General features: G+C 34.2%; 2 protein-coding genes across 4 annotated transcripts in view; one reads left to right on the top strand and one right to left on the bottom strand.

Moving 5' to 3' along the window:
- Positions 1-15,552, bottom strand: rfx6 (regulatory factor X, 6). Of its 3 annotated transcripts, none has more exons than XM_089118863.1 (21): positions 15,219-15,552; positions 14,896-15,037; positions 12,726-12,907; positions 12,428-12,581; positions 12,189-12,312; positions 11,223-11,284; positions 11,028-11,105; positions 10,820-10,847; positions 9,489-9,596; positions 9,321-9,398; positions 9,133-9,246; positions 8,404-8,453; positions 8,121-8,280; positions 7,894-8,032; positions 6,960-7,069; positions 6,763-6,880; positions 5,193-5,315; positions 4,283-4,489; positions 2,829-3,350; positions 1,523-1,732; positions 1-460 (listed from the first exon to the last, which is right to left on the bottom strand). In XM_089118863.1, the coding sequence occupies exons 3-21, from the start codon at positions 12,775-12,777 to the stop codon at positions 282-284; spliced, it is 2,616 nt and encodes an 871-aa protein (XP_088974989.1). In that variant the 5' UTR covers positions 12,778-12,907; positions 14,896-15,037; positions 15,219-15,552; the 3' UTR covers positions 1-281. The 3 variants fall into 3 exon arrangements, with proteins under 3 accessions (XP_088974989.1, XP_088974987.1, XP_088974988.1); XM_089118861.1 differs by having other exon boundaries at positions 12,726-13,533; XM_089118862.1 differs by having other exon boundaries at positions 12,726-13,533; positions 14,896-15,040.
- tdrd15 (tudor domain containing 15) overlaps positions 14,966-16,843 on the top strand; it is a 14,260-nt gene continuing 12,382 nt past the window's right edge. The window contains exons 1-2 of the mRNA XM_039692662.2: positions 14,966-15,063; positions 15,451-15,559. Coding sequence (XP_039548596.2) covers positions 15,552-15,559 — 8 coding nt within the window. The 5' untranslated portion in view covers positions 14,966-15,063; positions 15,451-15,551. The remainder of the gene's footprint in view (positions 15,064-15,450; positions 15,560-16,843) is intronic.

A 16,843-nucleotide genomic window follows, 5' to 3' on the forward strand; every position in this document is an offset into this window, starting at 1 on the left:
TAATGCGAACAAATTGTATATTTTTTATTAGTATATACAAGAATGCTATACTAAGAACAAAGATGAATTGTGATTATATTACAGTATTTACTACACAAAAGATAATTGTATAATTGGGTCACCTGTCATTTGTTAGCACAAACCCCCCATTTCAAATCAAACAATATAAAATAAATCAGTTAGCCAGTCTGCAATGTATGTGGCAATGAAATATCTACTGTAAGATTTACAGATGAACTAAAACATGTGAGTATAATGTAGAATTACAGATAAGGTGTCAGTCAGGCTGGCCCACCAGTTGAGCCCATGAACACGGTGTTGATGGGGGGCAGGGACGACACGATTTCTCTGATCTCTGTGGTTCCCTGGACAGGCAGCAGTGCATTCTGGGAATGATAAGGAGCAGGAGTTCCATACATGCAGGGTGTTGAGACGGAGCAGGAATGAGCGATGCTGGATCCTGAAATAGAATAGAAATTGCATAAGACTGATATAATAGCAGATATACATCTTTTATATGTACTGTATTATATACATATATATATATATATATGAAGAGTTCAGATGCAAAAGCCTTTTAAATGCCATTTGAAATTTTCTTCTTTAATGATGATTTTTTATCAAACTTGTATATTTAAGTTCAGTAATTTCACTTAAATAACAATTAATTACTGAACTTAAATATACAAGTTTGATAAAAATCATCATTAAAGAAGAAAATTTCAAATGGCATTTAGAGGCTTTTGCATCTGAACTCTTCATATATATATATATATATATATATATATATACACACACATTAGTTGTCACACTCTGTACAAAGCATGTATTCTTGGCCAGAAAACAGCTACTGAACATAAATAAAGAATAAAAATGTATTTTATTTAAAACACATTGAGCAAGGCAAGTTGTCACAGTAAGAAGAACCTGCCATTAAATAGGTATTTAATTATGTTATTACGCAATTAATGAAATACAACATTTTGCAAACATACAATCCCATTGAAAAAGTTGGGGTCAGTAAGTTTAACACTTTTAAACACATTTTTATTCAGCAAGGATGCTTTAAATTGATCAAAAGTGACAGTACAGACGTTGATTTAGAATAAATGCATTCATTCATTAAAGAATCACTGACTTTTTTTGGTTTCCACAAAAATATTAAAAATATTAAGCAGCACAACAATAATACTAAATGTTTCTTGAGCAGAAAATACTAATATTAGAATGATTTCTGAAGGATCATGTGACACTGAAGACTGGAGTAATGATGATGAAATTTCACGGGAATAAATTATATTTTAAAATAGATTAAAACAGAAAACTTATTTTAAATTGTACTGCTATTTCACAATATTACTGTACTTTTGATCAAATAAATGCAGCCTTGGTGAGCATAAGAGACTTCTAAACTAGACTACAGACCCTAAACTTTGGAACGATCGTGTACAAATAAAACGTGAGATATAGCACCAGTGTGACAACTAGCCCCGGTCTCCCCTAGAAGGATTTCTGTCCTCACCTGCTGTGTGTGTGCCCATTGCAGACAGTTCAGTGTAGTAGGGTCTTGTTGTCTTCCTGCTCGTGTTGTCCAGGATGTTCAGAGGGTCGTGCACTTCGGCGTAGGCTGAAACAGAGCGAATGCTGCTCACGCTGCTGATAACGGACACATGCTGATCGATAAACGTGCCCATCCTCTGAGCGTCCACGTAACCACTGCTGTTGTAATATCCTGCTCAGGAGAAAGATGAACAATAATATAGTTCAATAGGAGCATCTGCAAACAAACTGAGCAGAATAGTAACATTACCCAAATACATGATCAATCTTGTCCTCTGAGGACCTCTTTCAGTTTTGGTTCTTGTTATATGTTACAGATAAATTTGGGGGTAAAGAAAATAAGGTAAATCACTTCTTTTATTTCATTGTATGTTTATATTATTATTCCTGGTTACACTTTATTTCGATGGTCCCCATTAGGCCTTCTGTTGACTATGTTGCACCAACATGTCAACTATCTCTCAATAGAGTATTAGTTGAGTATTAGTTACTTATAGTCAGTAGAATATCTGTTGGAGGACTATTACAATTAAAATCTTAGCAGATATTAACCAGTCTACTATTATTCTACTAATACTCTGATGAGAGTTAGTTGACATAGGTACACAGTTACTTATAGTCAACATATTGTCTAAAGGGGACCATCAATATATATATATATATATATATATATATATAAAACCCCTGCAAAATTACAAAAAAGGAATATTGAAGAAAGGATAGGAAATGCATATAATATATTCTTTCCATTGATTTTAATATATTCCATTTTTTTTAAATAATTGCATTAATAAAAGACAAAAAAAGAGACAACATTTGAACTAAGGTCACCACTAGGAATGTCTATACACATAAGCTAACTTACATTTTTTTAAATATTTTTTTATCTAACTACTATGGTTCAAATTTTTTTTTAATTTAAAGTCTCTTATGCTCACTATAGCTGCATTTATTTGCTCAAAAATACGGCAATATTGTGAAATATTATTACAATTTAATCTATTTGAATATGTTTAAAATATAATTTAATACTGTGATGCAAAGCTGAATTTTCAGGCTCATTACCCCAGTCTTCAGTCACATGATCCTTCAGAAATCATTCTACTATGATGATTTGCTGCTCAAGATTTCATATTATTATTAATGTTGAAAACAGTTGTGCTGAATACTTTTTCAGGATTCTTTGATGAATAGAAAGTTCAAAAGAACCGCATTGACCCCCAACTTTTAAACTGTATAAGTGCATTCTTAATTTCAGCTTCTCTTACCATTGTGCCCAGAGCTGCAAACCGAACCAGCGCACCCATCTCCACTGGCAGCACTTCCTCCAAAGCTGTACCCTGTGGAGTCCAGCAGCTGTACGCCCTCAGTGTCCATCGCAGGGTCACCTGCGGCAGCGTATCCAGTCGATGCAACCCTCGAGCTGTAGGGAGACCCGGTACAGCTGCTGCTGAAGCAGTCTTTAGTCAGTTGGTGTCCAGAAAAGTGTGCGTAGCGTCCGCTTTCGGTATGAGCCTGATAGGCTGACGTGGGAGTGTGAGTCTGAGTCTGAGCTCTGAACACAGGCTGGTAGTAAGAGGAGTTGGGGTAGGAGCCAGAACTAGCATTGTGAAGACTCTGGTACATGGTGTCGGGGAAAGTCTGGCAGGACAGTTGGGGTTGTATGGGGCAGCTGCTCTGCGGCCTCACAGCCATCGGGCCTTGGTTGATCACGCTGCTACGGTTGATCATGGCTGGAGAGATCGGAGGGGTCATCAGGGGGGCGCTGTTCTGCGAGTAATCCATTTGACCTAGAAAAATATGAATAATTAAATTCAAATAAATTATGTTACAATTATGTATTATATTTTTAATAATCATTTTATGTTATTTAGACTACCGGTCAAGATTTTGTTTAATTTAGATTTTTTTTTTTTTTTTAAAGGTTTTTGAAAGATCTTTTATAAACTTCTACTATACTTCATAAAAAAATACAGTGAAACAGAAATATTGTGAAATATTAGTATAATTTAAAAAAATATTATAATTTAGGCAATGCTGTATTTTCAGTCACATGATCCTTCAGAAATCATTCTAAATTGCTGATTTGCTGCTCAAGAAATATTTCTTATAATCATCAATGTTCAAAACGATCCATTAAATTGATCAAAAGTGATTTTTGTTGCTGCAAAAGACTGTTTTCAACATTGATAATAATAAAAACTATTATTAATAACTTAGCACCAATAATAATTGGTAATAAACTATTAGCAAATCAATTATATTGAAGTTGATATCACAAAAATTGGAGGTTTTAAAGTACCTTTTCCAATTTCAAAATGCCAAAAGTGTCCCGCAATTTGCAATGTTACTATTCATTTTGTTTTGTTTGAAATCCTTTTGGAGAAAATGAATAGAAAAAATACTTCTGGAATAAAGGCTCCTGGAACATGTGCGCTCAATAACAAATCATTTTAACGAAAAAAATGTCTCTTTGTGTGTGAATTCGTCTTTGGAATTCCCTTCCAGAAAACCTAAGGGCTCCTCAAACCATAGACTCTTTTAAGAAAGGACTAAAAACCCTAATTTTTAAGCAAGCATTTTTTACCTTTTGCTAACTTTTTAATTTTTCTTCCCGGTTTTTATCTTTGTTTATTCTCTGTAGCACTTTGGGATTGTTTTTAACTATGAAAAGTGCTTTACAAATAAAATATATTATTATTTATTTATTTTTTTTAAGTACCATTGATAGTAAAGTTGTCCGGATCGGTACTATGGTACACGATAGTACCGGCCCCGAGCCCCTGCTGTGCAGCTGTGACCGACAGGAAATCATGTTCTGGAGGGTTCTCGTCCTTGACAGTCGAATCATTTGACGCCACACTGGATTTATTCCGATTGGCCAAGAAGCAGGAACTTGGGGAGGCGGAGAATGTAGCTTTACTAGCATCTGTCAAAATGGAAACATCACAGATAATTGGGTTAAATGAATTTGCATATACACCACCATTCAAAGTTTTGAGGTCAGTATGTTTTAACATTTTATTTTTAGGGAATAAAAATGAGTCAAGACATTTCTAATGTTACAAAGATTTATATTTCAAATGAATGCTGCTAAACCTTTGGTCTAATAACACATTGGTACCTAGTCAACCGTTCTCTGAGATTTGTTTTCATGATAATCGAATGCAAAGAGTTTTATCTCTAAAAACGGTTAGTATATGGGGGCATATAATAAGTAAAAAGAAATCGCTAGTTTATACCACTAACAAGGCTCAAAATAGCCCCACACTAACACCGTAACACAATGAGGGTCCCTACATGCAAAACGAAGCATTGAGAACTTTGTAAGTGTACAGACCGTTTAATAAGAAGATACTTTATAAAGACAGTTCACTTCGTGTATACAGACAGCAGCCATCTTTGGAAAACAGTCTCAACACAAAAGTCACAAAATTACTGTATTTTTGATCAAATATTAAATATTACTGTATTTTTGAACAAATATACTTTATTTTTGGCCTTGGTGAGCCTTAGAGACTTTTTTCAAAAATATTTTTTTTAAAAATCATACCGACCCTAAACTTTTGAAAGGCAGTGTTCAGTAAAATAACAAACTAATAAATATAAATAAAACGAAATTATTAGAGTACCTGCACTCCTCATATATTTCTCCAGTAGATTCTGAAGGTCCTGCTCTTTGTCATTGTTGAATTGCGTCTCAATTGCTAGCAGGATGTATTCATCCAAAAGCATCCGAATGAGGTGGAAGGAGCCTGTAAGTTACAAGAAACCAGCATGAAGGGATAGTTCACCCAAAAATGACAATTCTGTCATCATTTACTCACCCTCAAGTTGTTCCAAACCTCTGTCTTCTGCTGAACACAAAAGAAGATATTTTGAAGAATGATGGGCCAAACCCATCTATTTTTCAGTCCTATCAACTGTTTGGTTACCCATATTCTTAAAAATATCTTCTATGTTCAACAGACGAAAGAAATTCATATTTCATATCTCTTTATGTAGTTATAGTAGGCTAGCCTTAGAAATCTAGACGCAACCTAGCGGCAGCAAAAATTATTTTGCAGCCAGTGTGGTCTAGCAAATCTCAGGCCAATCACATCGTGTATAGAGTTGGTGGGCGTGGCTTAACACAATGACGGCAGAGTTGAGCCGTGATTTCAATAGGTGATTTCCCTGCTACTTGCGAACAGCGGTCTTTCGATTCGCTTTGGCCACGACTCTGGATGACTTGGAGTTAAGAGAATGTCACTTGAGTCATTCTTAAAAAAGGAAGATGTGTTCGGAGTTTGTACGACTGGATACGGCAAAAGTTTAATATATCAACTTGCTCTGCTGGAGGGAAAACGCATGGGACTGACCATTCGTTGCTCTGGTTGGTTAGCGCTATCCTATGGCATGCAGAGTCATATTGAAAGACAACCTTTTACAGTATCTCGCCCTTCAGATTGAGGTATGCCATTTGTGAGTTCCCAGACCTAACATCTTGATGTAAGTCTGGCTTGCCAGGCTAATAGTAGGCTACAGTATATATTGCAAAAATCACTGCCTAAACAGTAATAATCCAAAAACAATAGGTATCCGACCGCTTCACTCAAACTGCCTTTGCTCTCAAAAAATTGCAGTGTGCAACTACTCTAGCACACTACGCAGAGTACTGTATCCCACAATGCAGTGCTCTCGACTTCACTTTCCCACAGGTTTCACTGAGCTAGTGCTGAGGTCAAATGGGTGGCCTTCCAGGTGATATTGTTTGGCTTTGTGAACACCTGTAGGGTCATCAAATGTTAGGAACACTGAGAAAGGTCATGCTCTAATCAGGGCACACACACACGGCACAAGATAAAGGATTGTTTGCACAGGCTTTTATGGCTTATTCTCCGCAGTGGATCCCCAGCTAAAACCAAATGGTATAATTTTGACTATATACTATGATACTCCAATTATACCTTTACTGTCGCGGGGGCGGGACAACCTGTCACTCACATGACATCACAGTATTAGCAAACCACAACCATCAATTCCCCATGGACAAATTCAAGTTTTGCCCTACACTTTTTCTAGTTTGGGAAACTGTTTCACTTGGATATAAGTCGAAACGATCGGAAATTCTATTTCATGCAAACTTTAAAATAATCTGGAGTATTTGAAAGAAACCGAATCACTGACTGCTGTGTGTATGAATGGATGCTAAAGGCTTACCAAAGCTGGTAGCATTGTTTAGGGTGAGATTGTGCATCACTCGTGCTCCAAAAAAACTCCACTTCAGAAGAAAATCTTGAGCTCGCTTCTTCACCGACCGACCATTTTGCTTGCTGGGCTATGAGACAGATAATATGCAAATTTAATATCAACATTCATTGCTAGTCTGACTGGAGTGGGATTGCAGTGCAACAAACCTTAATGACTTTCTGCTCGACCACCGAGTCCAGCCATTCAATGAACGACTCTACAGTGGCATTTTTCCTCAGGAGGTCTTTCAGCTCTTGAAACACTGAAATGGAGTCATCTAGCAGGAAAAATCAAGAAATCATAAACATTTTTTCGGTAAAAGGGTCACGAACCGCATAAAAAAAAATCGAATCTAATTTGAGGTCCACTTTGAGCAAGATATTTTACACTTAAAAAACATCCTAATTTAGAAGTAATAGGCTATTTTATTACATTACATTGTATTAGTTTTAGATACTACAGAAAGATGTTTATCCTGTTACATACTGTAGTTGAAACATTTGCCAACTGTGAAACATTTCTGCATATTACATTCACTTTATAAGTCTTGTTTGTGGACAAGACTGTGCAAATAAAGGTTAAGTTTGGATTCACAGTTAAATTAAGTGAACAAACAAACACAGTCTTACTGATACGATCTGGAAGTTAAAATTAACAATTACACTTCCTCACTTCCTCAATGTTAGGATCACAAGAAAGGCAATGCAAATTTTGTGTTTTTCCACAATTTGGCACTGCAAAACGTCTTGTAATCCTCAGAGGCATCAATCGTTTTGTTGCTGTGTTTGCGTCTCTCTCGTATCGTATTTACTACGACATGACATATGCAAATCTGTGGGCGGGGCTAAAGTGGCAATGATGTCTTTCGCCGCACTATTACATCATACTGAGACAAACAGTATGACAAATTTTTTTTAGTTTAATTTTTAGTTTTGAGAACCTGGTTTCAGTATTTGAACTTATGAGGAAGTTGAGTTCTGAAACTTACAGGATATTTGTAAAGTAATCCCAAAAAAACCTCAAGGAAATTTTGATTTCTCAATTCATGACCCCTCAAAAAAAAAATCCAAAGGTTTGACTACCAGGACACCAGTAACTCACATTCGGAATAGAAGTCTGAATCTTGGTCATTTGTAATTGAAAGGAGTGCTTGAGAACCAATGCTGTTCAGATCCACCTTATCAATGTCGTTCACCATAGAAGTCACAACATTCTGGTCAAAAAGTGCAGGTCTTGCAATCTGAAAAGACATTAGTACATTATAGTTGCACCAATATTTACAAAATAAACAAAAGCAAGAATTATTGATGTGTCTGTAAATCCTCTACCTGTGCAAGATGTAAAAAGGAGGTCTGTCTCTTTAAGGAGGACACAAACTGTCGAGCTATCGGTAGTTTCTTGTCTGAGAGGATTTCTGGGAGATTCTCCAAGGAGGACACCATCCAGTGTTCCCAGTGCTTGGCAAAATTTCGAATATCTGCCAAAAGACTGGAGATATTTTCCTAAACTCACTCAAAAACACTTACCAATATGAAATTCAACATCTTTTTGAATCCACTGCATAAAAAAAACAAATGTTGTGTATATCATGCAGCAGTCTCAAAGACAAACCTCTCTGGCATGTCCTGCATAGTAGCAGGGATGAGAACATCGGTCAGAACCTGTGAAAAACAATTCAGCCAGCTGGAGATAAGTCAAACATGATGTGACAATTATGAACTATTGTAAAAAACAAAAATTGTGTATTAAATATTTAAATGGTTTGTGATTATTTCACTCTTTTGTATATTATTGAACACTTTTAGAAAAAAATGTTCAATGGGGTTCATAAGTTTATGTTCAATGGGTAATTTAATTTTTTCTAATGATAAAGTATATTTACCAGCTGCTTAATTTATAAAACTAAAAAATTTAATTAATTATATTTTTAAATAAATTAATTAAACCTATATCAAAAAAATTATTCCATTACGGGAAGCCCTAAGATTCAAAGTATTGGTCTGGGAAATATGATACAAGAATAAAATCTAAACATAAATGGCACTTGAAAAGCAGCAAAACTAAATGATTATCATAGTGTCCTGCACACTTTTAATGCAAGAAAATGTAATTCCCTGAAACATATTTATTCATAAGTTTGAGGTCAGTCAGCTAAATTAATACTTTTCTCAGCAAGGATGCATTAAATTGATCAAAAGTGACAGTACATTAATTAAACGAACATTAATTAAATAATCGTGGAAAAAAATTACCACAGATTTAATACAAAATATTAAACAGCACATCCATTCTTCAATTCATAGTTGAAGAAACACCCATATATGGTTCATAAACACTCACTTTGTAAAGTATAGAGTCACACACACAGAAGATGTCCACAATAACTGGATTCTCTAGCAGTGGAAGGAGATGTTCAGGCATTCCTTGCCAGAAGTGAAGCAGAAAGTTCTGGATCTGGAACAAATGGGATTGATTACAGTGAATCTAGATATGATGACAATAGATTCTTTAAGAGCTTAAAATTGCACCTCTTCAAAGTTGACATTAATGGCATTATCCAGAATGCACTGACAGTGAGTTTTGTACATCATAATCAATGTGTCGACCTAAAAAATAAAGAGCATAGCAGAAATCTGAGGTAAGTACATTACATATAAACAGCATTTTGGAATGGGTTTCCATTGAAATGAACAGACCTTCTCTTTTGAAACAGACTCCTGAAGCACTAAATGCTGTGCACTTGGGAATTCTGGTAAAAGAGTTCCTGTTTTAGAACTAAGAGAGTATTTCCTGGTGAATCCTCCCTGTGAAAAAATAAGCAGGAATATAAGTAATATTATATCATATGCTGCTGTTGTAGTTGATAGAAACACATTAAAACACAATCTAAATGTTTATATGGAATGTATGTAAAGTCTCATTTTGCAAGCATATATTCCACCACAAAAGACTTATGTTTTTTTTTTTTTAAAGAAATGAATACTTTGTAGGGGTGTAACGATACCCTCATGTCACTATTTGATACATATCACGATACTGAACTTACGATACGATATTATTGCGATACTCCAAGACATACTGTATGGTAAGAGGTTAACAAAAAATTTACTGTTGGTTAAAATGCTAAATTTGATAGGTTTGAATAGGTTTGGACTTGGTGCTTGTAAGCCAAGGACAATGGTGACACCAGAATAACAATATTCATGATTCTGAAGCTGAAATTACTGAGTTATTGTAGATTATTATGCTTGCACTCTTTCACTGACTAGATATATTTTAAAATAATGCCGGCCACTTTTTACTGGTAACATCAGACATTTGGCATTATCAGGACCCACAAATATTCCCACATTTTATTATTATAAATTATAATCAATATTATATATAGTAGTTTAATGTAGTACTTACACTAAAACTCTGAAAACATGATATTTATTTTCACAATCCACGATGTTGCAGTTTTGTATTGCGATATGTTGTGGCACGATATATTGTTACACCCCCAATATTTTGCATTAAATTGATCAAAAGTGACACTAAAGACATTCATGTTACAAAAGATTTAAGATTTATTAAATAAATGTTGTTCTTTTGAACGTTATCAAAGAAGCCAGAGAAAAATGATTAAAGGTTTTTACAAAAATATTAAGAAGCACAACTGTTTTCAACATTTATAATAAAAATAAATATTTGTTATGCACCATATCGGCATATTAGAATGATTTCTGAAGGATCATGTGACACTGAAGACTAGAGTAATGATGCTAAAAATTCAGCTTTGTCATCACAGAAATATGTTATATTTTAAAATATATTTAAATAGAAAAGAGTTATTTTAAATTTCAATCATATTCATCAATATTACTGTTTTTTTTAATCAAATAAATGCAGCCTTGGTGAGAACATTAAAAAACATTTTTTTTAAAATGACTGACCCCAACACATATACATATATACTGTATAAATATATATATACTGTGTATATATATATATATATATATATATATTAAATAGGAAGACTGCCCACCTCATTTTTCAGCTTGCTTCCAGAGAATCTGTGCAAAACACATAAGAGTATTTATGCATTTGAAAAACCGAAATGAAAAATAACTTTGAAAAATATAATGTGTCTCAGCATGGGCATTGCGAAATCACTCGCCTTTCATTTGATTATTCAAAACATTCAAGGACTTATGATTGGATGCTGAATTGAAGGCATGAAGGTCAAAACTAACCGTGTCAAACCTTTTCCTGAGTACACAGAGTGATAATACGCACTGCTCTCCTTGATTCCAATACCATAATAATGATACCTGAAAAAACATTCAGAGGACAAACACTGTCAAGAGCTTTAGCTTAGACATTTAGGTATTATTATATAGGAGTAAATAAAGTTCAGTCGGTGACCGGGCCAAGTGGCTCTTTCTTACTTCGAATGGCCTCTGGTTCCAAGCCTTCGTGTTGTAAGAAGGGGAAATTTCTGCCTTATGGTCTGAAATGATAACATTAGAGCTCTAACACATCGTAAGATCGATCTCCAAGTACTGTAAATACAAGATCAACAGCTATTCATGTCATATTTGAGAAGCACAGGCTTTTACCAGGTATTAAAGGAGTAGTTCACTTATAAAAAAAACTTTTGCTGATAATTTACTCACCCCCATGTCATCCAAGATGTTCATGTCTTTCTTTCTTCAGTCGAAAAGAAATTAAAGTTTTTGATGAAAACATTCCAGGATTTTCTCCATATAATGGACTTCAATGGGAACCAAACGGTTAAAGGTTCAAAAGACACTTTCAGTGCAAACTGCAAACTGTTCAAAGGGCTTTAAACAATTCCAGACAATGAATAAGGGTCTTATCAAGCGAAACTATCGCTCATTTAAAAAAATAAATCAAAAAGATGAAGTTTTATAAGCACAAGTGCTCGCCTTGCTCTGTTTTGTGATGAGTGTTTGTGAGTCTCCCGTTCAAACTCGTTCATCAAAATGAACAAATCTTTTTTCGAGTCATGACTCGAAGAGTCCTAGATAAGACCCTTATTCATCGTCTGGTGTCGTTTAAAGCCCTGTGAAGCTTCACTGAAACTCTCATTTGGACCTTGAACCATTTGGTTCCCATTGAAGTCCATTATATGGAGAAAATCCTGGAATGTTTTCATCAAAAACCTTAATTTCTTTTCGAGTGAAGAAAGAATGACATGGACATCTTGGATGACATGGGGGTGAGTAAATTATCAGCAAAAGTTTTTTAAAAGTGCACTACTCCTTTAATCCTAAAGATTACACTAAACTGCAGTGCAATCGGTATCATTTTCAAAGTCGGATATTATAATACTCATCACAGAGAATCATAACTGTCTGTATTATAACAGAAGATATAAAAACTCCTCTTACCTTCCCAAAAGTGGCAGCACAAGCAGGATCTAATTTCTCCTTCCGACAAAAGTCTAAATAATGAGCGTAAAGGATACACCGTGGCAGGCAAACTCCTTCACAAACTATGTAGTTTTCCTCAAGCCTAATAGAAAAAGCAAAACGCAAGCTTATAATAATATCATTCTTTGCTTCCACTTTTTGTAGATTATTTAAAATGGCGAGCTTCATTTTCAAAAGAAGAATTGATCAGCGAGTACCATTGTAAAGTAAGCTGAGTCTGTTTCTTCTTGTCCTTGATGATCTGACTGATACTTTTCTTTGGGACCGTTTGTTTGACAGAGAACGTCTTGGAATAATCCAGGTGGCCCAGGTCCTCTTCAGAGGAAATGCTTCCATTACTTTCATCAGCTTCTGCCAAATGAATAACATACATAGCTTTCAAACGGTGACGTGTGCCAAAACTATTCACGACGTATAATTGCTAAAGAGATTGAGAATTTCTAACAGTGCATTGCAAGTTTGAAAACAATTTACAACAAAGATGATTTCCCCCACCTGATTTAATGCCAGAATCCTCCTCTTCATCAAGCCTGGCTTTGAAAAACATGTTTTTTCCGAGATTGTCTTGGTCAACAAGAATAGTCGCGTGGAGGTCATCTGCGTTTTTGCAAGCTCTCTTTGTCTGTGACGCTTGCAGTTGATGAAACGTCTCATTCTTCAAAGGACTCCCTATATTTCTTTTCATTGGCATGTTCAAGGAGAAATTAAAAAAGAAAAACTGGAATGCAAAATTAAAACCAAGTGAAATAATAATAAATAAATAAAAATAGAGCCCCTCAAAACGTGAATTGTTAAAACATTCCGAAATCAACGCGGCCCAGTCTCACGTTTGCCAAAGTGACGCATATATCCATTCCTGAAATCTCCAAAGCATCCCAAAAAAATACCAACATTTAAACAATTTGTCATCTATGTGTGTTGCTTTTCAAATGCTCACAAAATAAACCTGTAGCATGATGGAAACTAAAAATAGCAGCTGAAATATAACAATAATCCTGTAAAAATGCATTAATCCAAGAATGGGTAAGATAACACCTTCCAGTCTTAATTAAAGCTCTGCTCTCTCTGAAATGGTGCGTCACAGAGGTGAGTGCCTTAGGGCCATTTATCTTATTTACAGAAGACTGGCAATGGATTCTGGGATTTAATGATTAACCAAGAGGGATATCATCTCCTTGAAATCTGGAAATCTTGCAGCTCGCCTATAGACCCAAATCAGAGCCAGCCTCCTTAATGTTACTTTTGCCTTTCGTTTACATCCATTCACACACTATATTCTGGAACTTTTTTGTGCTGGTTTCATCTGTAACAGAAGAGTTTAAAACGGCATATCTGAAGCATGGAAATAAGAGGGAAATTGTAAAATGGACAAATAAACACAAAAATTGGACATTGGAAGCATATTATTAATCTAAAAGTTTTAGTTGAGTTGTTGTGGGACGGTTCGTTGAAATTTAGTGACAACGTGGCCCGTTCTAGCAACCTTGCTTATTAAACAGATTATCATGGGATTTTCTAAGTAAAACGTTTAGATAACAATTACGAAACAATACATAAATCAGAAACAAATGTACTGTTAAAGGTAGCAAAACTTTGCAGCTTAATTTTATTTTTAGTATTACCGAGATATAATTATAGTTTTTATTAAAAAGTTGAATTATTTATTTATTTATTTATTTATTTATTTTACATTTTTCTATTTCATTTTAATTTACAATTTGTAAAGTTAAGTCATTTTTGTCATTTGGATTACTTTTTAATGTACTTGCCACAAAACATTATATATGCATTATATATGCATAAGCCTGCATTTATTTAATAAAAAATACAGAAATATTGTGAAATTTTATTTGTGATGCAAAGCTGAATTTTCAGCATCATTACTCCAGTCTTTAGTGTCACATGATCTGTCAGAAATCAATATGCTGATTTAAACAGTTGTGCTGCTTAATATTTTGTTTTGTAATCTGTGATACTTTTTTCAGGATTCTTTGATGAATAAATAGTAAAAAAAGAACAATATTATTTATTTAAAATAGAAAACCTTTGTAGGTTTGGGGTAGGTCATTTTTTGTCTTTCTTTTTTTTTAAAGAAAGTAATAAATTTATTCAGCAAGGATGTGTTAAATTGATTAAAATAGATAAATAAATAGATTAAAATAAATATTTCTATTTAAAATAAATGCTGTTCTTTTTTACTTATTGTTCAGGTTTCAAAACAAATTGCATTACTGTTTCCAACATTGATAATAACTGGCATCAAATCAGCATATTATAATGATTTCTGAAGGATCATGTGACATTGAAGAGTAGAGTATTGGCTGATGAAAATTCAGCTTTGCGTTACTGAAATAAATTATTTTAAAGTATATTCAAATAGAAAACCACAATTTTAAATTGTTTTAATATTTTACAATAGTAGTTTTTTCTGTATTTATGAAAAACATGAAAAATAATAATTTTTTATTAGATTAACTTTTAATTTTCTTGTTTTCTTTTTTTTCTTCTTGCTTTTAAGTTACCACCCAAGAGTAGCAATTAAACTAGCTTAAAAACAAAACAAAACAAAAAAAAAACAACAAAAAAAAAACAAAAAAACAAAAAACATTTGTTTAATTATACATGAATCCAAAGCCAAATAGTTATGGAGATCCTGACAACCTACCTGAGTGACAACTTGCCCCGGTGTCCTCAAAAATGTCTTTTGAATGTGTTAGTTAGGCGCTTCCTGATTGGCCCACCACGAGATTACCGCCTCTGATTACAGCTATGCTTTCCTCTTACAGCACGTGCCAATGCCGCGGATTCTGCTGAAAACATGATGCGCGAGAAGGTAAGAGAATTTTGTCAGAGACTAATGCAAAAATAACTACTCAAATTATAAATGTTACATACAAAAGAACTGCTTTGTCAGTAGATGATACTTAATGTATTCGGTATTCATAAAAAACACCGTAGAAAGTTACTTTTCAACCCAAATAACGTTACCTGAAGTCGAAAAACTGTCATGTCGACAGAAAATACTGCTTCAACGATCCATAAATGATGAACTGCCGTACAGTTTATGGATATAGTTTTTGTATTAAAATGTAAATCATAGAATCATCAAGTGTTACTTGCATAATCGAGCCTAAATCACGTTACAATCTAACATGACTCTATTGCAGGTATTTCGGAACATATATTAACGTTATGATTTGTATTAACGCTGTTTTATTAGTGTGTTGACCTCCATCACCCCAAGCTGTGGCTGACGTGCTCAGTACTTGAACATTTACCAGGCCTCCATGGTTAGATTGGATCCATATCCCTTCGAGTCAAATGGAGAGGTAAGGCTTTGACTGAATAATAACCGATGCAGGGTTGCCAGGTCTGCACAATAAAGCCCGCCCTATTGCATCTCAAAATATAGTATCCAAATAACGTTCAAAACTTACCCTAACTTCTATCTAGCTCTTCAACCCGCGGACTAGAAAGGGCGGTTTAAGGGTTTTTACGACAGCTTGCATTCAGAAACTTTGCACCTAAGTTAGTTAGATAAACAACCCGCGGGAACTGTGTTGAGTAGCACGATTCCGCGGGAAAACCCAGAACTTGGCAATGATCCCAGCGATGGTCCATCCATGCACTTGAATATTTTCACATGCAGAAGTGGTGATTTATGCAACGTAAAATGTTTATGTATGTATAAGATCTAAAAAAATCTAATGGTCTAAAATAAATGGCCAACAGAATTGTTAAAATGCTTCTAAAGGTGGTGTAACCTTAAAGCCCACATGCCATGTATGACCGATTGTTCTTATAAATAATTATATGTGGCATAAATATAATATGCATAAATATAAATGCTATTCAGAAACGCTAAGGGAAGTTTGGCATATTTTAATATGAATTCAACCTCAACAATCACATAAAAATGACACGCATGTGCTTTATAGTTTGCTGCCACATCACAAATTGTTAATCTATAATTTCTTTATATTTAAAACATTTTCAGACTTTTTTTCCCCAAAAAATTTTCATGTTTATTACTATTTCAAAATAAAGGTCTTAACACACTTTGAGTATGAAAATATTCTTGTTGCAAATTGATAGATTATGGCTCTTCTGTAATTTATTTTGAGGATAATTATGAAAGCTACAGATTGTAAGCTTTCAAATTAGATATAGTTTGTCAATTTTAGTTCATAAAAATGTAACGTTATATATTTATTGTACACTTATTATATTGATTTTTTTTTTACCACATAATAATGGGGACATATTGAATTGAGATCTCTTACCTTCATTTTGTACAGCGTACAAAACTCGTCCAGACAAGATGATCACAATAATATTATCAAACTTCAAACTCTGTAAATAACACTTCATCTCTGATTTCATTTTCAATACTATCAAAAACGGAGACGCAAGACGGCAAGTTCTATTTGAATGAAATGAGAGTGTGCGTGAAACATGGATGTGCTGTTATAATGCGTTGCTATTGACGACGGTCATTATTAGGAAGGAAATGCCACAGAATAGAATCTTGCTTTAGAAAGTGCATAGAGCTGCTTGTTTTATTTGTTTGTAGATTTATTCAAAATAAAACTTTAAAAAATGTTTTCAGTGTG

This window comes from Pimephales promelas, chromosome 13 (genome assembly GCF_988280905.1).
Source record: "Pimephales promelas chromosome 13, fPimPro1.hap1.1, whole genome shotgun sequence".
Lineage (NCBI taxonomy): Eukaryota > Metazoa > Chordata > Actinopteri > Cypriniformes > Leuciscidae > Pimephales > Pimephales promelas.

What these genes read in the sequence shown, in the direction of transcription:
- rfx6 (XM_089118861.1), bottom strand. Translation starts at nt 12,921, where the DNA reads ATGCCAATGAAAAGAAATATAGGGAGTCCTTTGAAGAATGAGACGTTT. An exon ending in GGAACCAGAGGCCATTCGAA is followed by an intron (nt 11,106 to 11,222) that starts GTAAGAAAGAGC and finishes ATGTTTTTTCAG; the next exon opens with GTATCATTATTATGGTATTG. An exon ending in GAAATATATGAGGAGTGCAG is followed by an intron (nt 4,490 to 5,192) that starts GTACTCTAATAA and finishes CCATTTTGACAG; the next exon opens with ATGCTAGTAAAGCTACATTC.